General features: G+C 38.3%; 1 protein-coding gene across 1 annotated transcript in view; it reads right to left on the bottom strand.

Moving 5' to 3' along the window:
• Positions 1-200: 200 nt before the first annotated feature.
• The window catches only part of LOC110374777 (desert hedgehog protein B), a 38,917-nt gene continuing 15,272 nt past the window's right edge, over positions 201-23,845 (bottom strand). Inside the window, exons 2-4 of the mRNA XM_021332644.3 lie at positions 10,644-10,905; positions 3,247-3,389; positions 201-3,138 (exon numbers count right to left, since the gene is read on the bottom strand). Of these exons, the coding sequence (XP_021188319.3) occupies positions 2,671-3,138; positions 3,247-3,389; positions 10,644-10,905 (873 nt within the window). The 3' untranslated portion in view covers positions 201-2,670. The remainder of the gene's footprint in view (positions 3,139-3,246; positions 3,390-10,643; positions 10,906-23,845) is intronic.

Below are 23,845 nucleotides of genomic sequence, written 5' to 3' on the forward strand. Positions count from 1 at the left end.
TTAATACTCTCACCCCTTTTCATTTACAAAGAAAAACTTATGATTTCATAAAACATATTATATGTTATGTGTTCTTGAAGATTGGGTCTACACACCAGGATAAACCATCATCCATCCTTAATTAAACTTTATCGTTCTAATAACCTCCTCCGCTCCTTTTACTAATGTTATTAACCTCTTTAAACAAAATAAAACAAAAGTTATGTCCACGAAGCCAACATTTTATTTACTTTGATATTATAATACATTTCGATAATACGACAGTGGTACATCAATTATTATCCTCAACATTTTCTTTCTTTACAAGAACCTCTAAAATATTCAGTTTGCCACTATACAGAACTCGTGGCGAAGCCTTTTTATATTAATACAAATATAACGTCAATAAATAAATAGTGTAAAAGCATAATTACGTATTATTGTAATTTACATAGCGAAAAATGGATATCACCAATTCGTATTTGCATGTGAATTATTGAGTTTTGTAAGCATTTTTAGTTAGTATTGTGGAACTCAGCAGTGTTGGTATATCATATTTACTGTTATTTTCGAAGAATCTTAATGGAAGAAAAATAGAAAGAAAACAATGATTCGGTTGAAAGTATAAATAGTATATTATATTTTGAGAAAGGGTAAGGATCAGTGTATATTTTGATCAGTTACACTATGGATCGTCATCGACTTTTTACAAAGTTCTAGTTAGAATACAATGGCATTTAAAACAGAACACAATATCAGATTCAGTATTTTCCAATTAGTCTTAGATATTGTTTAAGGAAGTTGGTTATTTTACAAGTAAGAATGAAATAATATTTACCACATTCACGACTATTTTGGATGTTACTGAAAGTTATGGTTCTAATTTTGAAACTTATACAGAAAGTTACTAAAGAAGTAGTCTAGAAAATACCCTCAGCTTACTATATAGTTTTACTTAGAATTCATGGATTTTAAAACAAAACAAACAGTTGTGTTTCCAGCAATATGTACAATTGAATGACGCACCAGCCATGACTAGTTGTAACCGTGTTTAACAAACAAGATTCCAATGACTGGGTAAAAATGTGAAAACTTAAATCTGACGTCAAAATAACTTAAACAGTGACTGTACTTTACATTTTGCATTGTAATTTTATTTATTGGAACTATGCAAATATTGCTAAGCTTTAAACTAGAAACACAAACTTCATGAGGGTGTCATAGTTAATCAAATGTACAAATACTCACGTGACGGAAATGGGTGCTAACTCGATGACGATCACTTAATGTATTTGAGTAAGGAGAAAATATTTTTAAAAAGCCAAGTCATATTTAAAGTTTAAAACATGTTTACAAACGTACTATATGCCACAGTAACTGTCAACATATTATGATATCAAATTATAAATAAAACTCTTCCTCGATGTACACTGAAAGGGCTGTACTGTAACATCTACTGTAGAGCATTTAGTTTTTTAAACTAAGTAATATTAATATGGCATAAATGTATTGTCCAAATATTAGTTAAAGCTTTCCGATTTATGTATGTACCTATCAAATTTGTTAGTATCGTCTACATAAGCACTAATCACTATTTTATTATATAGAGTTTTAGTTAACGCTTGTCGCTGACATCAACCATTTAGCAATTATCATGTGAATGTATAATAAATATTTCATACAATTTTGTCCTAGAAATTATTTCTAAAATTATCGTTGCACTCACAAGTCTTACAACATTCCACTAAATTCAATCTATAGGAACCCATACTTCAGTTCAAGATCTAACAAATGATCTATAATAGTCGCCGTTAGTGGTGACGAGACTTCGACTAACTAAGGTTAGTGTCCACCGATACTACAGTAGGTACTTCATACACGTCTATTATTAGTATTTCAAACAAGTCAAATACTGAGAATACTCATGCATTGTTAGAAAGATAAAAACGAGTTTCAGGAAACATTGACAACAAACTAGGAAGAATGAGAGTATTAAATAAATAGTTAAAGCACTTAGAAGTAGAGAAGATATCGGACATAATAGAATAAGTTAGACCTAAATACTTTCGTCAATTCATAAATAGACACCTAGCTTATAAATAACAATAAATAAAAAATCTTAAGGCACGTTTTTAGGTACCAAGATCACAATTTCATAATTTTAACGTGTGTAAGTCGACAGGATTAGAGTTATGGAATGTCTGGTTACAGCTGAACTCGTACCGAATATACGAACACTGTGCACTGTTGCAATCAAAACATTTGATTTACAGACAGAATATTATTCTTCGGATTTGCTAAAGAAGTGAATTCATTTTATTCATAATCTTTATACAGTAACTTAAAATAACATAAGCGCATACATTTAAGTATTTCTGCATTGTGCAGAATAACAATACCGATACAATTTACAAAAAATATTCGTAAGTTAACTAAATAATATGCAAAATTTGCAATAAGTTCCTAAAATTACTTAATAAATAAATTCCAATGAGGGTAAGTAAAGCTCGTTAACGACGAGCATATTATATAATATTAAACATTTTAATGTTCGCGACCTAAGTATTTACATAACATAGTCTGTCATACTCACTCTACTATTTACACGACGGATATTTACAACAGTGTCTTAGTGCACGTCCCGCGCGCGGAATCTACTCACACGACCACTCAAGTCAGTCACTCGCGGCGCTAGCGGTACCGGTACGAGGACGGCAGCACGAAGTCCCCGACCGAGTACAGCACGTTGGCGTACCAGTGCACGCCGCGCGGCAGCTCGCTGGAGCCGCCCCACCGCGCCATCCACCGCAGCGGCGCCATCGCCGCGTGCGCCAGCGAGTGGCTCCGGACCAGCGCGTAGCACGATGCTAGCACATCGTCTACTATGATGGTCCCTGTTCTCGTCAGAGGCGCGTACACGCCGCGCTTCGACAACATTCGGGTGCTCACGACCTTGGACGGTCTCATCACGTCGGCCGGTCCTCTCGTGAGGAGTACGTCGCCGACCTCGACGTTGGAGGCGAAGGACTCTCGCCACCCGTCGGCGGCTGCGAGCAGCAGCAGATGTGACGGTGTCGTGGTTATCGTCACACCATTCTCTGCTGTCACTTCGATGAATTGTCGCGTTGCATTCGGATCGCGGTCGATGAATGTCAACACCTGAAAAGTAAACATATAACACGTTGTAAAATCCAATCAAACTCAAACATAAAGATCAAACTTAAGTTCAAACAAGAACATATTTGGTTGATTATTTTGATTACATACCTCGGAATACACCATTTTGCCGTTGTCAGAAGCTGCCAGCACTTTGTCTCCTCTGCGTAACGTAGAGATATCGCGGGGACCTTGTTCTGTATACACCATGGCTCCCTCAGGGAAGCAACCGGCGCCCGTTCCGACTGATGACTCTGTAATACACAAACGTATACATTAATTTATGTATTTTTTCAAATTACATTACAATAAAGATGATAGAACTCTGCTTATTTCATTTAGCTTTTAATGAAATTATATTCGTAAACTAAACAAGTGTCTGCAATCAATACCTTGTGAACCAAAAGCAATAAAATAAAATTGAAAACATAAAATCGTGCAAAGGACGCTAGTAAATTAGCTTGGAGCAGTCATATCCCTTTAAGGAATAACGAGATTTCTCTACGCCCGTAATTAAAATCGGATAAGATACGAAACAAAAGAGGATCGCGGACAGCTCCCACTGCGGCAGGTTATCGGTAAGTATAACCTACTCGTACAACCACCGAGGAGTTTGTCTTTACACCCACCATTGGCTTGGACCGGCTCCGATGTAACGCAGATTATATTATTATCCGTCTTCCAAATTCAATAAAGAAGAAAGGTTTTCCACGAAATGCGAACAGTCTAATCTCCTGAACAAACTTTTTAAGCGTTAGATAAGTTAATTCAATCCGTTTTTCGAATTCTTTTCACTCATTGTTTGCACGAAAAAACTGTCTCCAAAAAATAGCACAGAATTCTGATTTGCTGAACTCTGTTTGTATATTATCTAATAGTATTTATTTAAATCCTTGTCGAGCTTAAACTGTACCTGTACGTAATCTTTTAATTCGTTGGGATCCTCGGTTGCTTTCGCAAAAAAGTGTCTATTTACGTGAAAGTTAATGGAATCCAAAAGATAAATAAAAATGGCTTAACTTAAACCCAAGTTAACATGCACAGAGCATAGCCGCCAATTTTGGTAGTCAAGTTATAACAATTGTACTCGTATTAACCGTCTATATTTTAAGTTACAGTTACAGTGGGTGGTGCAATTACACGCGCAAATGAACACGGCTAAAGATACCGTGCAAAGCCTCTGGTTTGCGCGAACTCATTAAATTTTGATTTGTTGTGTAACCGACCGATAAATTCAGTCGATCCTTGTTCTCAAAGCGATGCTTTCGGAACGGATCGCATTACACAATAACTACACAAATTAGATTTTGCTCAAAGTCAAGCGCTTATTGTCAACATGCGTTTGTTGTTGGGTGAACACATCACACGACTTATTGAATAGGCGTCGGACACCTTTGCGTTTTTGTACAATTTTGTCGGTGGGGTGCAGTTTTATTCGCCGGGTGGCCATTTGTATGGGTTGTTTGATTTCTAAGTATTACATAATACATATTTCATTTCGGTAATTATGTAGAGGAACCTACATAGTAACATGTTTATGTATTTACATTATCTTACGTATATAAAAGGACCAAACATACTGTGCAGAAGATTTTATCTAAGTTTTAATTCCCAGCCTTATTAAGCTTCAAAGTTAACGAATCCAAAGCCTTAAACCAGTCACACCGCGATTTCATAGTGACGTAAGTAACATTAGGCTGAAGATGCGGCGATAAGCGGCGCGGGCGCTCGGGAGGGGGGTGCGGGGGCCAGTGCGCCGGCGCAGCCGAGTGGCCGCGCAGACCCCGCCCCGCGGGGACCACCGGGAGAGCTAGGCGGCGCGCGCTGGGCCCCGCCGTCCGGCCCGAGCCGGCCGCGCGTCACCATACATTACCAACTCGACAAATGTAAGCACGTGACACTATTCATAATTTATCTCGTCGATAGGTGACATGCGCCACCAGCGAAATGTTAAGCATTTTTAGTTTTTATTTCTTCTATTTCAAAGCAACTTAAACATTTGTCGGGAGCGCATCACCTCATCTAAAAGCTCGGCTAATGTGATAAAAAAGTAATGTTATCGATAGGGTTTGGTCGGTCGCCGCAACCTTTTATTGTTAGGGCGATGTAAGGCTATCAAGATGCTCGCATGGGATCAGTAGAACTATATCTGATTTATATCGTGTAGAATAGCAATTAGCCGACGCATGGTCATGCAAATGCCAAACCGCGCCGGTTATGATTCATGCGCCGACCGAACGCGCACCGTATGTTACATACAATGTAAAAAGAAAATAATAAATAAATATGGACGGTTTAATTCTTGTATCTGCACCACTAAGTAAACATGGAATATTTTTAATTTTACTATTTATTTATAAATTGCCACAAATTCTTCTAACTACATATCAACAATTTAAGCATCTTTTGTGATTGCATCTCGCCTGTTTGCTCTCGCCACGCTGAATTATTTTAAAGCATAATTCAAATATTTGAAATTTAAAATAAGCACTCTTATTGTACGATTCAAACGGGTACGTAATATGAAGATTTATCTACATATTTATATGTTTAAACTGTAGATAGATAAACACATTAAACGTATTAGTCTTTCAATAAATTAATATTTATAAAGCTGCCTCTCCAAAGACTGATCTAGCCTATTCGTAATTCACATCTTCTATCGGCTCAGTAGCGAAATGATTTAAGCGCCACGCAAGCGACGCTGACTGTGATGCAATATGTAGCTTCGTACATGGTAATGTGGTACTGAGATCTTAACGTTTGAATTTATTGCTCTCCAGTACTGAATTGCCGACATTAATGCCTGAGATATAAAACGAAACTGAGTGCGAAAGTTAAAATTGAAATATGATTTATACATAATTGATAGTCCGGCCTGATAAAGTATGACTGCGTGTAAGCTGCACACTATGCAAATGTTCAATATTTACACGCGCATTAATGTTGGACATGACAAAAATATCCGGATTGTTAAAATAAATAAAACATGTTTTATTAAGGCTATTTTAATTAGAACTGGCTTTATGACTTTGAAGATGTTTAAAGATTGGTCTACACTGATGAGCTATCTAAATAGAGAATTCATTTTAACCTATTTAAAAATTGCATTTAATATAAGTAATCTACAAGAGGATTATTGTCATATTTATAATGCAAATATGCAGATGATTTACAGCAGACGATTAGCACACCTATGCGAAGTGCGGGCTGAGTAAACTTGCGATTTTTATCGATACATTTGGCGTTGTGATCGATATGATCGGGTGTGGGAACCCGGCGGGGTTCGGCCGCAGTCTTCCGGGATGTGGCGGCTCGGGTGTCGCGCCCTTTCGCACGCATGCCCCGCGCGCGCTCGACCGCGCAACATCGCTCACTCACGCTTCTATCCTCTGCCTTACTTCTTACAAAAAATATTACTCGTCTTCATCGATATTGTGGCTAAGACAAGTATACGCACCGATCGAAGGATGAAGTCATTGATTTGATCATAAATAAAAATATTAGTTTTTAATCAATCGAGCATTCAAAAATTTTTTTATTGAGTGATTTTGGCTGCTTATTTGATCAATTTGACTAAAACAAAATTTGCATAATCATCAACATCTTCTTGTTATTTTTGTCTATATTTTAGCAACATTTTATTCCATTTAAACGGCCACTTAGAATTGCAGTTCGAACTACATTACCTACAAGTTTAACGCTCATTCAAAACCTTTAACAGGGTAATGAACGTGTGAAAGCCGTAATGAAATTCCCATCAGATACTTAACTGTATCCGTAACTATCACGACAAGATGGAGGTTTAAGAATTAACAAGGATTTGAACGGCATTCTAATACATTCATGGTTGAGAACATTCCTAACCGAGATAGGAAGCATCTCCATAAAACTACATGCCCATATCGCATTAAAATTCGTCCTTCAGAGCGAGCTAGGGTGGTGACATGTAGTGAGTCGTGACCTGTCTCGGCCGTCGCCGGTCACGCCCCATTTACCACGAGCCTCTTCTATGTCCGACAACGGTTACTACATAAACTAATGCCATCAATGACCAAATTCCTAGAAAACAAACATTTAAAAGGACTCGATAAAAATCTACATTGATTTTATGCCCCCATAATAGCAACTCCAGTAGTAATAATTTAAAGTATATGTTGTTCTAATCTGCCGCCGGCTTCAAAGAATTCTTAATCGTAGCAAAAAGTGAAAATATGAAGGAACGAATCTGGTTTGATACATAAAACATTGCTCTATTAATGTCTTACTTAAGAATGTTATGTTGCACAACAAGCTTGTGCCAGGCATCAGGTTAATTTATCGCAACTGATGCTATAATTGATAAAAACGCAATTGCTTCTTACTTGGCGTTCTAAATGTTACGGTTTTCATGAATTGTAAAATAAACAAAAAATGTACTGCGATATCCTGTTAAGGATGACTAAATATAGTCATGTGTATCTACTTATAACTAGTTTGTATAAATGCACCGCCTAAACTGATGACGTTAGTATAGATAAATACCATAAGTCAACGATCGGAATAAAAAAACAATCATCGCCGACCAATGAAAATCAATTAATCGAGTCCAACACAAAAAATTAACGCTCGGCATAGTTTTATTGGCGCCGAGTTGATCACTGAATGCTTTAATTTAATATACGAGCATATAATGGGCCAGTTTTTCTCTGTCTCTTTTTCATTCCATGTGCTAGAGCGAAAAATGTTCCTGCTTTAAAATATTCATGATTAATCATTAAAAACTTTATATCTGTAGATACGAGTAGATAGTTTACAATAGTGTTTTTGATGAATTTTAGTTTATTGAGTTTCTGCTAATTGGCTTCTTCAATATAAAATGACACACTAAATACACTGACAAAGAACTTTAACGTTAATTTATAAATAAAATATTTTTATGCTATGAAAAAATACGATGCCGAAATCTACGAATACATTTGGACGCATAGGGCTTTACGATAGATAGTTTTGAATGTAATACAGGAGTGGAAGATTTGTAACTTTTAAGGGGATAGCACAAGGAGCTTCGGATGGTCGTGCGCGATCCGGCCTTGACCGCGACCAACAAAGAGCCACGACCGCAACACACATACCTACACAAAGCACATTAATTATTTATAAGATCCAAATTAATACTAAAAGACTCGGATCGTACAAAACGCCGGAATAAATGAATAAACATCGAAACAAATTGCCTGCGACCGCGGGAGACTCCGTCGGATATCAGTGGTCGAGCTTTTGAAACAATGACTGCTCTTTATCGTTTTAGGATGACTTTATGTATCTTTTTTATAAATTTACAACTTTTATTTTGTGCCGGTATACGTATATGATCGATTTTATATCGTTGTTTAAAGATAAGTTAGTTTAAAGTTTTTCATGCAATAAACTATAACTTTTGACCGGAATATTTATTTTACACAAAAATGGCTTCCAAAACCATTTATAATAAAAAACATATTTATCCTTTAGTTTTACGAAAGATACTCGACTTTCGAAAAAAATATGGAATGACTTTTTGAGAAAAGACTTCGAAAGTAGGATACATTTGAGCGCTGTTTTTGGAAAGTTGGAATTTAGTGTGATGTGTCATCGACCGTAGGCACCTACTGCTTGAATGATTCCACGGTAGAAGCCAAAGGGCGTTTGAGCTAAGAAAGTTACAATTCAGGATGCAGAGGTCGATGGCCTTTTAACCCGAGGAAAACTAATCAAAGATATTTCCCTTGTTATTTCGGAAAATGATGTTAAGACCAAAAAGTAAAAGCTTTAATTGTAATAGTAGACTGCATAGCTGAAGGATGATTTTCTGCTTCTATTTTGATGAAAGCTAATCGCTGTAGACGTAGAATTCAAAAACAACAACTGATACATGATTTTGATATTAGCAGGGAAAAGGTAGTGGTGTAGCAATGACGTTGTTAACAATTACGTTTAAAAAAAAATAAACAAAACAAACGTTTTACGTCATAGAACATACAAATAGTGTTTCAGTGACGCAAATAAATAGTGGGAAATTCTTTGAAGTTCTGAAGTGCTCGTATTATAGTAAAAACTGCCGACAGTTCATTACAAAGTGTTGAGAACAAGATCACGCATACCCGCCACTTAGTACTGTTTAACATGACTAGTGCACCACTTATAGACCCATCTGCGAAATTAATTGGAACTAGCGAACGCGCCGGAATGCCTCCATAATATCTAAAAACACAAGCATACATATAAATACGCGCTTCTCTCATCGTTATGCCGTATACATATATATAGATATAAGTAGCCATTGAATCACCGGTGTAATTATAGAAGTGGGGGATTGGCTGCGATGCGGCCGCGTGCGCAAGAGACGGCTGTACTTCTGTCCGCGCGTGTGAGCGAGAGGGATGCTAACAAGAGGCTCGTTCGTCCGTTTGATCGACACCGCCGGGGCGCGGGCGCGGGAAGCTGTCTGAGATGCATTCTTCTTGTAAAGTTCAACTATATATTTGGCCCGTTTCGAAGTCTGTAGCCCGCATTATACAGTTATGTACCCGTAATTGATAAACACTACCATTAGCACGTGACAATTTTTACAATGATTAGCACCGCGTCAATATTGATGTGTAAACGAACGCTTTCAGGAAAACCACAGTTTTCCCTCGACTAGTATACTCTGCATTAGTGAATTATCACTCTTGTTATGCTTCAGTAACTTGTCAGTCATGATTTAACACATTTATATAACAGTGGATTTTCTTTTCGGAAAAACCAGAAATGATTGGACACCTACGTATGGTACAATGACATAATTCTTATTGTTTACTGCATAGAAAATATAGTATGTCAGGAAATACCGCATTTTCCTGTTATATATGACTTTTAGTTAGCGAAATGTTACTAAACTTATACGACGATACATTCATTGATTATAAGGGAACTGCAAATTGGAAAACAAATCTATTTATCTTTACATATTTTTTTCGATATTGATCATGAAATTCACGCCAGGGTTTTTACAAACTTAATTTGATTTAAACTAGTTAGTGCAAAACAATGCGGTTTTCCGGTCACATGTATTTTTTTCAAAGACACTGAACTTGTCCGACTATCGTCGGGCCGTCATACAAAAGACTTAAACGCATTTGTGTGCATTACGAAATAGGCAGCGCTCATACTATGAAAAACATTTATGATTATGTTCTTTAACTATTATCTATATCTGTAATTATAAATTCAGTAGTTTATTATTTGCTTTGCATACTCTGTTGAAGTTATTGAAATTGCTTTGGTTAAACTATTTAAATAATTGATCTCAGTATTTAATAAAAGGTTTTTAAAATTATTCAGTGCAACGGCTAACAGTTGAAATTGAGTTACATTTATCATTATATCATTATAATTATTTTGTGTAATGGAGTGTAAGTTAAAAGACAATATCAGACTTACAGACATTACCTATCAGTTTATCATTACACGTACAGTGACTATTTGATTGCAGGAAGATAATTTACCTGTTTTGACAGAGCAGTGTATGTACGACCGGCTCTCGTAGAAGACCCAGTCGAAGCCTGCCTCGACGGCGAGGCGCGCCAGCATGCCGTACTTGGAGCGGTCGCGGTCGCTGGTGGTCAGGTCGACGGCGCGGCCCTCGTAGTGCAGCGAGTGCTCCAGGTGCGAGTTCTCCTCGTCCCAGCCCTCGATGACGCGCAGCCGCACGCCCGGCCACTGGTTCATCACGCTGATCGCCAGCGTGTTCAGCTTCTCCTTGCATCTCTGCAACGTTACACCTTCCCATTCACTCTTTGTTATGACACATTCCATATACAAGTTTTACATAAATCTTTCTAACCAGACAGCGGAACTATACGGCGCCTGCATTGAATAGTATTGAGTAACGTTTACGTTAGACTATAGAGTGAGCTATATGTGTTTGTATCCACTTCCATGCCAAGATTGTAGATGAGCGCAGACATAAACAATGATTCAACCACATAAGCGTTCACTCAAGCTTGCAGTTTCAGTATGTTGGAGCGCGAATGTTAGTGCATATTGTAACAATTTAAGCCCTACGTGTTAACAGCCCTGTGCAAACATAATGATTTCTAATATTTACATCGCAATTCGCGTCGACCACCTAAAAGGTCCGTAAGTGGAGTGCGCACTGGATGCACCTTTAAGAAACAATATCGACGCTCTAAAGACATGCGAAACTTTTTGTTTACACCTACTAAAGAAAATACCAATAGATGTGCTAACAAATGGACAAACGCGCCGCCCCAACGCCTCACAACACAGGATGTCGGACGTTTGTCGTCAAAGAATAAATCAAATTACACACGCTGCACAAAAGGATCCACACGGATTTGTTTGTGCACCAGGTCCGCGGGACGAATGAGGGAAATGTCAAAATATTTATAAAGAAATGCGGACAAAGCTGGGCGCACCGCGTGGCGGCTTTGTTGCGCGATGTCAACTCACTCTATGCAGATTTCAATGTGAACAGAATTTGGAGATTGACGTAACGAATCGAGGCTAGGAACCGGGCCGGGCGCCCCGCCTGGCCGGCGTATTCGGCCACATTCATGCGACAGATAGTTTGAAGCACCGTATATAATTACTTCTACGAACGTTTCAACCGCCTAATAAAGAGTTGCGAGAACTGCGACATATTTAGCATCGTCTGCGAAGCTTTTATTTTTTGACATTTCAAGACATCAAAATTCCTCATGTAAGAAAGATCCCTGTTCTTGCTGTAAGCGATTATTTTATAAGGTAATTGTGCTGGTAATGAGGTTATCTTTAGTGAGGTATGTATGTAATCAGAGAGACGAAGACATCGGCGTGAGGTGCGGAGGGAGGGGGGGGGGCGCTGGTGCACGCTCAGGAAGCTCAATGTTTGCTTCTCCGCAGACGTCTCGGTCCGCACTAAAACAATCGAATGCTAAATGCTTACACAAACACTTGCTGCATTTAAACGTGGGAACACATCGGTGGCGCAATTAAGCATCTCTCACCATCGTAACACCAACATTCTTTCTTCGATGGCCTTAAACAATATTAGTAAAATAACTTTACAGTATTTGTTTCTTTGTAATAAATGTGACTACGTGTGAAGAACTCTTTCATACAATCATGTGTGTATTTTAATAAATAGTTATCTTCGTACGAAAGTGTAAGCAGGTATCGATTTGTGCATTCACATCCGAATAGGTAGATGAAGCAGACCTCGTATGGGTACGAAGGGGCGAGGCGACGTGGCAGGCCCGATAGGCCATTATAAATTCATTATGCATATTTTTAGTAAACAAGCTGTCGATCACAATGCTCACGCGCAGCGGGGAGCCCTGCCTCCGACACCTCGCCCTGTCCCGTTCGATACCTACATACCCTAATATCACGATTATCATCAAGTCGGTATGCACCCACATAATGTATTTATATAATCATACCAACTTATACATCCAATAAGATTCGAATATTAAACCAGTTTTTACGACCGAGTCAATTTACGTAAATTTATTTTCGCAAATTATCAAATTACACCACATCAAAAGCTCATATTCAATTATATTGATTAACAAAAAATATAACAAGCGTATCGAATACCTAAGGTCAAGTTTGAAGCGAAACTCCAAGCTACCTGAACCGGTGGCGACCGAAGCACTTGCGGACGCATAATGAAGGCCGCTCGATGGAACTCACGTAAAAATGAAATAAAAACTCTCAGGATCATCGCACTGAAACTGCGGCTGCAGTAACGTGAGAACGCGAGTGCTGTCCGCAGCCTGCGCACGCATGAGAATTATTAGATACTAGCACTCCTCTAAATACCCAATAAACCCATATCTCTCATAGAATAATTGTTCTCCCATAGAAGCATGGCGACATGGCGCACCATTCGCCACCTCCTTCAAGCTCGGACTTGCCGCTAATTTATAACCACCTCCCTCCGCGACCATAACAATATATTAGGATAATTAAATGGCTCTTTACATTCCTTAACACATGGTTTTTTTCTACAAGGCCACTGGAGTCGAAAAGCCGACCAATGCTGACTGGTTTTTGATGTCCCGTTTTTTGTCTTTTTGTGGAAACCACAACAAATAGTTTAAGGGCATTTTTTGTTATGCCGACCGTTCATTTTGTTCACGCGAACCCACAAGATTTCTACGCGAGGGTGTCGGGTAAAAGGTTCACGTAGACCCCGATAGACTTACCTGTATCGCAAAGTCAGCTTATCCGTTACAACTAACGTTTAAAATACTTCAATAAACTTGCAAAAAGGTACCTATCTAAATTGATTTCCAAAAATTAACAATGTAAACATTTTGGTGACGGGCCAAGTACATTTATTATTGTTGGAGATGTGTTTAGTCCGCCCGACGACTTAAATGGTACACAATATCATTTAAGCTAAAATAAGACCACTTAATGCTTGATTTTTATAGCCTGCCTTAGTTCCCATCATACTTAGGTACCTGCAAAAATGACGCGTTCCAAAAACGTATGGTTGAGTCAAAGCAACATTTTCGGAGCTACAAAGTACAAATTAGGCGGCATAATATCCCCTGTATCAAACTAACACCTTGTCTTTATGGCAATGAATATTTTTTTCGGATTGGTGGATGGTATGCTGGGAGGGACCATCAATGATTTCACACAAATCGTTTTGTTCAGTCACAAATAGTCAGAGAAACCGCAACGTGTGAATCACTAGCCCAGGCGGCCATTTTGTTTCTTTTTTTTACTTTTTTATAACCTGTATTAGATTGACTACGTAATTATATAGCTAAGACACGGCCCGGTGTTGCAAAACAAGGATTGTGTTGATTACTAAGCTAATAAGTTAGGAGATCTTCTTAGTTTTTAACGAGACACCCTTTTACATCTTATTCACATAACTACTCTGTAAGTCAGCACTCGCAGTAACTACTTATGGTACAATATTGCTTGTTCCACAGCTATAAGTCGCGGTGTGTGCATGTAAACACTACAAATATTGGCTGACCATAATTCCTAGTGGTGTACTAGCTGTCGAACACATCATAAATATGCATCGTGTGCATCACCTGTCTGTCATGTTCAAAGCCCTTTAATGTTTGTCCACGAAAAATATCACCCTTTGTTGTCTTAATGCGGCTGTCGTCAGTGCAGCGCATGGCCAAGGAGCGCTAACACATACATTCACTCGCAGGCACTCGTCTCTAATACACTATGAAATGTTGCCAGCCATAATCGCCTCAACTCGTTAGCAAATTCTATTTGTGAGCAAGAAATCATCTTGAGAGAATCTTAAACATTTACACTTTGCTTGAGGCGAAAACTGCAAATTGAGTATATTAAGTCGATTTACATTTAAACATTATAGAGAATTAAGCAATTTGTAAGAATTTATGTTATTTCAATAAGATCTAAAATCTTCTGAGTAATCACAGTCCAAAATCAATTACAGATTCAAACAAACATGGTTTATAGACACTTCTTCTCGTTTCTGAGAGGTTTTTTCCCATTGAGGGCTATATTCCGTATGTAAAGGCGCGCGCGCTAACGAATACAGTCCACAAGGCTTTTAAGGAGACGCGGGCGCCTTTCACTATGTTGGAAAAAAAACTTTTGAAACAAGACACCGATATGCGGTGTTTGCTTGGGCCACAGACCTCTGTTAATGAAACGTTACACTTCATTCACTCAACTGGAGCAAGTGTCTTACCAGACATAATGAAGTTTACTTTGTGCCTGTGTTAGAATAAGCTGAATAACAATTATTTACATCGCCAGTTGCTTCCAAGCTGTTGTCATACGTGTTACGTTGTAACTAGCCGCATTCCCCTCACGTGGAATGTGTATTGGCTTTGTTGTGTTCAACATAATGTACCTTTGAGTTCATGCGTGTTTCTGTAAATCTCAAAATCTTCATTTATTGAGTGAGTACAAAGTGTGAATGACAATGGGCCGTCTTATTTACAAATAATTGGTTCCAGTTGTGCTGGCAGGGTGCTCGTTTGTACCCCTGGGGCCGATCTGTTATGTTTTATTCCACGTTATTGTGTGTTTACAGTTGGTAATGCCCACGAGACGGATGTAATACCATAATTTATATTATTGTGATCGCTAAGTCTGGCTGACGCGAGGTCAATGGCGGAGTCAATGAGAGCATGCTCACTAGTTGCAAGTCATCCGAGTGAGCGATGGAATCCACGCTTCCGACATCGATCAACTTTGTATACTTATCCTTTGTTTTCTCACAGTTCTCTTTGCATAGTGAGCCTGATATGAGAAAGTAATTGGCAGCTTTAGTAATGACTACAACTCTAGAAACGGTATTTAGGAATTCACGTCCAATTTGAAATAGCTTTTGCGACACCTATAAATTATGGTAATTCCAAATGCAACATTATTAGGAGAAAATATAAATGATCAGTTTAGAGCTGAAAGGGGGTTAGAAGTAGCTCATAACTGCGTAGCTTGGCTGCCGCTACATCGTCGTAAATACCATATTCGCTAAATCGCGGAAGGCTATAAACATAAAGTGGCGTATCGCGCTAATTTCCAGCGTCAACCCTCGTCGACTCGATAACTGCTGTTGATCGATTTGCATCCGTAATTACGTCACTTTTAGCGAGCAGGTGATGAAAACGCGACAAGTACGTGATTGCGGGAGGCGACGCCCGCCCCTTCCGACGCGACCGGTTCCGAGCTTTTAACTTGTGCTGCGCCGCCGCTACTTCCACTATCATATGATCGCTGTCAGAGGTCTAATAGATAAAACTAAGTAGCTAAGTATATACAACACACGACATTTACATACTTTACATTTTAATCTTAACACATCCCTTTACATTCAAGCATTCCAAATATCTACTCATAATGTTCTCTCTCTCTAAAACAACATCTAAAGCTCGATCTAAATCAGAAACTCAAACATTAAAAGCGAATTCTGGCGCATCTCTGTTATCGAAATGAGTTATTGATTTATCAGTACATCAAAACTTGATAATTCTGCTTGTCGCGTCGGATTTGGTACGCGCCGGTGCGCGGCTCACGCATAATCTCCGCGGTACGGTCTGCCGCTATGATTCACACCTAACAACCTATTCTCATCGAGATCTCAACTTCAAAGAAAAATAAACCATCTTTGTTACACCATTGACGAGCAATCGCCTCTCTCATTGTTTATCCCTCGCCCCAAAGCGAGGTGACCACATCACGTGGGTGTAAAGTAAACAGCCGCACACGTATCACACTATACGTCCTCTTTTGCTGACGGTCCCGAGGAGCCTCTTGATAATATTTTATAAGACAAATAACCCGATAAAGATGTTTTGACGTGAACCCGTGTTCATCGCTCACACTAAAATGCGTCCACTGAACAAGTATAATAAAATATTTATTTACAATTTTGTGCTTTCGGGTAGAAAAGGAATAAAAGTTCTAATTTAGTGTCAACTTTATTGGTGGCGAGCGAAGCGTTAAGGCGATCGGTCGAATGTTTAAATACGTTGACAGGACTTAAGGCGGTGGACTTCACGTAGATCCATTAGCATTGTTTTAAAGGATTAGAGCGGCGCTTACCAGACTCACTCCGGGGTGATGTGTCGCTCGACACGCATATTTTTATGACACATGTCTTTTTATTTCAAATTATCAGTGTGAAATGGCTACCGTATCTGAGGTGTTGATAACCCAGAAATATGTGGTATTCGGGTAGAAAAAACAAATTGTTGGGATACACAAATCACAGATCTCTTTAGGTTGTCTAAACAATATAAATTGCATATTCTAAATCTGGGCGCTTTGACCGCTGTCGTGTCAGGCTGGCGTCCGCGGTTAGTGTCATATTACACAAAAGATCGAACGTTTTTAGATTGTTTTGGGTCGAAATAAAAACCGATGTCTCCGACGATTTTACAGAATTACCCGACGACAGAAGGTTTTCGTTTTTTTCAACTTGAACCTTGCAACATTAATCTGCTGTGCAGCACCAATTATAAACCTTAAATATAAACAGAAGGATACCAATCTGCTTTTTCAATCTGTAAAACATATCTTGGCAGTTTCATGGAATATTGGTTTACATGTAGTAACGCGCATCAAATCTATTGATGATTTATTGAAGAGACAATTTGACGTGGGACTAAGATGTTGCGGTCGTTTCCGCATCACTAGTTGCGTGGAATTCAGCGACTAGATCGTAAAACACTTTAAATAGACAGCTTTGTACAAACTTAACGAACATTATCGAAATATTATTCTAATGTGATGACGCATTATCGAAACATGATTCATTTCGTTTTTGTAGGACTTGTCACAGGACCTCGAAATGGTTATCATAAATAGCGCGAGATAATTCGTCCGACAGTCGCGTGTTGTTATTTATTTTGAGGTAGTAACTGTTTTTATCAATGGCCGTCCATTAGATGAGGCTTTTGTGTGCGCTGGCGCGAGGGCGTGAGAATAGTTGAGCGGGACATAACTTTTTGATTGCATATAACCTTTTTAATGTGTCACTTCTTCGGGCTGTATTAGGTTTTATGTTTGACATATAACTCTCTTCAGCTAGTTTTATTCTAGAATTTACTAACAATAGATATCAATTTATTTATAACATTAATTTATAACTGTGCATTCCGTTGTTTCCCAAATAAGTGTGTAATAACTGTGTGTAATATAAAATCGAACAAATCAGTTTGCATAAAGTAAATAGAAAATATTCCATAAAGAATGAACGTGAACCCGATCAGGTGGCATGACCGAGAATTAATGCGGCTTATCTTGTGAACAATGCATAGTACAGTGGAACATCAGTCAAATGTCATTGTGAGCAGCCGAGAAGCGGCGGCACGATTTATTAATTTAGTAGATATAAACATTTACGTTTCTTAAACCCGTTTAATGTTGATCACCATTTAAAATAAAGCGATATGAACGACCTCGCAAAAATAATTCGGCACCATCAAACGCATCGTTGGAAAATTAATTATCAATTTGTCGTGGGTGCCAGGGCGACATAAATCGATCGGGTGTATCTGCCTCCAGCCACATTAGCCACGCTCCAACATGAGATAAGGATAACAAATGCTCAGTTTAATGTTATCTCGACATCGCGGACATGAGAGAGCTTTTTGCCACCACATCCTTCGACCTTCTTGTGTTTGGACCTTCGATATCTTTAATAAATTCATGCTTATGTACCAAGAAATATATTTGTTTCGTTTGTAACGTTATCTTTACCGGTTTTAAGTGCTTCGTAGGATCCTTATTTTGCAGTTTCCTTACAAGAGCATTTGCATGTGCCTTATATAGATCTGTTAGAGGTTTATCTACAGAAACACGCTAATTACATAGACGTTTTGAACTAGCAGCAATTTGACACGCCACTCACTAAACAGTACTTCACAATTAGGTACCTACTAGGATTGGTTCCACATCATATTTTTCCACGTATTAAGTTATATTGCAGGTAAATATCGCAAGTTTTGCACTGTTTCCATATTTATTTTAGTTTCTATATGGAAGGCGAATAAATAAAAAGTTTGCACTTCATAAATTATCAACTTGATGCGACTGAATTGAATATAGATACATCAGGATACGAAAGGACTGTACCGATATTCAAATAAATTGAGTTAAACATACTAAGTAATTTCCGTATTCAGCAATAACTATTATAAGATTTAATTTGTAAGTATAACATACTTGAAGCTTTGCTACGCGCGCTACGTAAAAGCTCAACACGCGTCATCAACAACAAGAATCATTTTATTCTCCTACTTATCTATGTATTACTATCCATAAAATATACATACACATAGCCATTACAAGTTTCCGTTGAGTTTGACTTATTTTATTGGTGGCAATAAATAGGACGTTTAGTATTCATGTTCTGCGATAAACGATTACCTGTGAGGCAAACGCATTATGGGGATAAAAAATTGCATACATACATTAACCGGTTATTATATACGCCCATAATATATCGAGTGCGAAGTGTTGAAAAATTGAATATTTATGTAAGTTTAGTTCTAGCGAGAACAACTTAGTTGCGACACTATTGCGAAGCTCAAACATTACATATGCAAGTTATTTGCACGTATGAAGATTTTCGATTCCATATTTAACAAAATTTTTATGTTAGAATATCTACTTTTATTTACTAACTAAAGTTTTACTTTGATTCAAACCTAAGCACTTATTTTTTGTATAAGCGTAGGTATGTAGGAAGTTATGTAGCATAGTAGACATGCAAAAAAGAGATCTAGATTTATGAAAGGAATATTCTACATTTTATCCTTGAGAGATTATAACACTCGTCTAAGCGTCTTTAAAATCTACGTTTGCAATTTCCTCTCTCTTTTTTCAAAGAAAATCCAAAGACAAGCGTAGCCCAAAAAACTCTTCTAAAATTTTGTTTGCATCCTGTATAGTTGCAGCATAACCTACAAAACTAAAAACAAAGGTTAGGTATATAGTATCCAAGGGTATCATGGGGAGTTATTCATATTCAATATAAAACAGCGACCTTTTTCAGCCGCAGCTAGGGTATAATTATCAAGCCACGGGCGCATGCGAAATTGGGGTCTCACCTCGAGTCGGCGGCCATAAATAAAGTAAAATGACCGACGCCGGTGGGAGGAACTGAGCGTTAATGAATAAGCTGACCCGGCCAGCCAGCCGGCCCGGAGCACCATCGGGAAACCCGCACGGCCTCATCGCTCCTATTGGTCATAATCATACCTCCACTTAATAAAATTCCTCAAAGATCAGTAAGCATCATGACGTGTCCATGAGACATATAATAGCTTTGTATAAATTCTCAGTTTCCTCCGGTCTCCAGTGCACTGTATTGGAACTCGATATCATTATTAACGCCCGATTGTGGCATGGAAAGCATCAATTTATCTCACTTACACAGACTCATTCAATTTATCTTCCAAGTGATCGGATTACACAATTGTAAATAAATGTTAAAAATTACCCAACAAGAAACACTAATTTGAATATGAATAGTTAGGCGCCATGTAGGCAGGTACATGAAAAAACCGGCCCGAAATAATAATAATGGTAGACAAATGTCCCCCTTAGAGAACACAATGAACAACTTTTGAGCGATCAATCCGCTTTTAAGACATGCTAATTTGAAAGTCTAGAGTGCTTTATAACTCTTTAGGGCCATAATGGACTGCATATATGAATATGAACAACCTCTTTTGATCCTAATAGAAAAACTTACCTACTACGTTACGGTCAGCCTATTTTAGATTTTAGCCTTGACAAAACAAGTTTGGCTGGACATAGGAATCTATACTGTCTTTACATATGAGTTTTATTTTAACCAGGTGAAATTTTATGAAAACTTTTCTAATAAAATATATTGTCATTTACTAATCGTCGAGATATCATCAAAATGTTTAGAACAAATGAGTAGAAAACAAAGTAGAGCGTGTCGTAGTCGGTTGTCGTCACGACACTCACGACATGCGACGGACGGGTCGCAGTAGTCGCAGGCAGGTAGGTCGGGAGGCAGCTATTATTTAAATTAATTGGACATAAAACGACGACGGCGACACAAAAGCGTGTCGCCTGAACAGTCGAGTCGCGGACCGCTTGCGCTCCGTCTCGTGATAAATCAAACATTCACCATTAACTTTTTCATGATCACATTAATGTTGAATATGTATGCGTTTTGGAGCCCAACAGATATTTTCTTACGTCGTTTCGTTTTAACTTGAGTTCCTTAGAGCGTAAAAATAAGGAGGAAAATTCCTTTGTAGTACTGATTCTATGAATGTATAAGTGAAGTAGTTAATAAGAAAATGTCTTCTGATGCAGTTATACAATTTCTTTTGTTGTCACTTACAGTTCGTGTTATTTTAGACTGCGATTTTAGAGTGCAACATACTGAAAAATACATCTAAGTACTTATATAAAACCGTATAGACTTAACAGAATTAGTAACATGTCCCTGCGCATAGCAGCTAAGTGTCCGTAGGCCGTAGCGGTGGCTGCGCGCGCGCCTGGTCCCGCGTGCGATCGTTATCAAACGTCGCCGTGTCGACTTCACAATGCCATCTTTTGTGTTCCGACGCGATAATTTATTGCCTCCAAACACTGCGCCTGCGCTTACAAACCGACCGAGATAATTCTGCGATTTCAAATTTAATTCGACCACGCTATATGGATTTCAGACCCTACGTCGCACCTTCGTGTCATTAAGTATGACTGATATTATATTGTTTTGACAGGGTCGTCTTGACTTATAATAAATTAAACAAACTTTTAAAATAAATAAAAGAGCCTAAGTATGCTCAAGTAACTTTTGTACCCGAACAATTCTAACATGCAAAACTATTTTCCACAGAGTTAAGATTGTAGGTTTATTGTAAATCACGTAGTGACCACTCCTGAACCGCGCCAGGTGATAATTATAGCTGTAACTATTGTAATATTTGCAGTCGCCTTGTCTCCTTAAACCTCGACAACTCTAGCCGAAGCAATTACGTTGGTCAACAATAAATACGTCCTTAAGCATTACATAATTAGTCACGAGGTTGTAGTTCAAGCAATAATTCTACTCGCTAAATATTTTGTATTGCCTAACATATGTAAAATACCAATGCTTTGTATAACCTAGGTATTATCTTTGGTTACGCAAGCTTTTACGGCTGTGCTAATTAAGCAATTTAGTTTCTATACACAATGAACTCTGCACACATTTAGTGTGTCTAGATTATTAATTATACCTGCATTAATTTGGGTTAGGAATTGCATACGTACTTATATTAATCCTCATCTAATTGCATTAGACAACACAAGTAAATAATTTTGAGATAACCTAAGTTTCCTTAATAAACATTTTGAAAGTTTATCTGAGATTTGAAAGAAATGCAGAAAACGTATGTAGGCAAAGGGTTCGTTTAAAAGTATGTCGGCATAATGCTCAAAGTACTTTGTATATTTCCAGATATCTGTGAGAACTTTTCAGGTCAACGCATCGACCATTTTAATAGTTATGGCCAGTGCACTGGCTTTAGTATTAAAACAATGACCAATAACTTTGTATTTACGTCTCATTGGGTATTACAAATAGCTTGCATCTGCGCCGCTCTATCTCCGTCGCTAAATAATCTTCTACTGTGGGAACTAAATAAAATCCAAGAAAACTATCTCAGGTTCGCAAAGTGGCCATTAAAAAACAAAACCCTACTAAACCCATGGTTTATGAATTGATGTTATCATTTGGCAAAGAGGAAGTTCAACTTTCCCGCGACAGTTTCAATAACAATAAAACACAATCACGACTGAGAGTCGAGTGTGCCTTATCGGAGGCACGAAGTCGATCGTTCATAGTCAAAATAATGACGTGAACATACCGGCCGCGGGGTAACAATTATACCCATTAGTTTATTAATCGCGAACGCGCCGACCATTGTTCCGCCGGGGACAATCGTCGCTAGACCAAATAACGCCGGCTCAGCTTACCTAAATACAACAACGGAAAGCAAAAAAATCCAAAGCATTGAAAGTATTGCATTACACACTTGTTCGTATAATCACTACTTTATCGAAGCTAACCGATTAAAAACCTTTACAACTGTAAAACTCATAGCATTTAATTGTTTTCAGTGGAAAATAATCCAAAGAAACGCGGCGAGTATTGAAAAATACTATTTGAAATGCAAGATGTAAATAATGCGCAATATCAAAAAGAAAGAATGCAACTTGAATCCCAAAAAGAGTGAGAGAAGCGTTGGACTTTGAAGAGAGGGAGTGGGATAGGAATACAAACTGCGTGAGAACAAATCGCATGCGGTTGAGGCTTCATATGCACCAACCACGAACCTATAAATATAGGCAACGTTACAATACGAATGCCTTTCTATTGCACGGTAGTTCGTAAATAAGCGTTATGTCAAACGTGCAGTCTTATATCAATACATTCACGCTAAGCTACCCACTCCATGGCGATTTATACGGATGTCATAGGTTAATGTATATAAAACCTTAAGTAAGGGGCACTATGCTCATTGGAAGCGTTTGCCAATACTTTAAAGCTACATCGGTTTACAATTAAGGTTTTTATAGGCAGCTGTATGCTAACATACGTGCCTACATAAACAGATGTGCTTCGGCGTAGACCGTAGATGGATTGCAACAACTACGACCGGCAGTGCCATCAGTTGATTTCATCACAATAACGAGTTCCTCCACCATTCGGCTTTGCAATCAATTGTAGTGAACCTTCCTTATACCCGACTAGCTCGTATCTCACCTTTAAACGAACAATCCTGTAGCTCCATAGTTTTCACCAATAAAGTTACATCGCTTTAACCGTTGTCCAGCTAAAATGTCGCGTAGACTATTCTAGTTTAAGTTTATAGTCACTTTCATTAATTAAGAGCCTTCCTGCATTATTAATTTATTGCGAAGGTACTCGTTCCAGATTTTGCCAAGGCGGGTGCGGATCATAAACGTACGCAGCATACGAACATTCGCATCAATGCCTTCCCATATAAACAACCGACCCATAAAGAAAACCAATTACATGCTCGTGAAGCCATTTTAACAACAACGAAAATGTAAAAATTTAATGCCGAAACCTTCGGGGCGGATCGTTTGCCACACCAATTGAAATTTCAAATGAAAACTGTTGGAAACAAATTTCCCGAGCGCAAACGTAAACATTTAAACAGAAGCGGGTGAAGCGATATAGGAC

This window comes from Helicoverpa armigera, chromosome 12 (assembly GCF_030705265.1).
Source record: "Helicoverpa armigera isolate CAAS_96S chromosome 12, ASM3070526v1, whole genome shotgun sequence".
Classification (NCBI taxonomy): Eukaryota; Metazoa; Arthropoda; class Insecta; order Lepidoptera; family Noctuidae; genus Helicoverpa; species Helicoverpa armigera.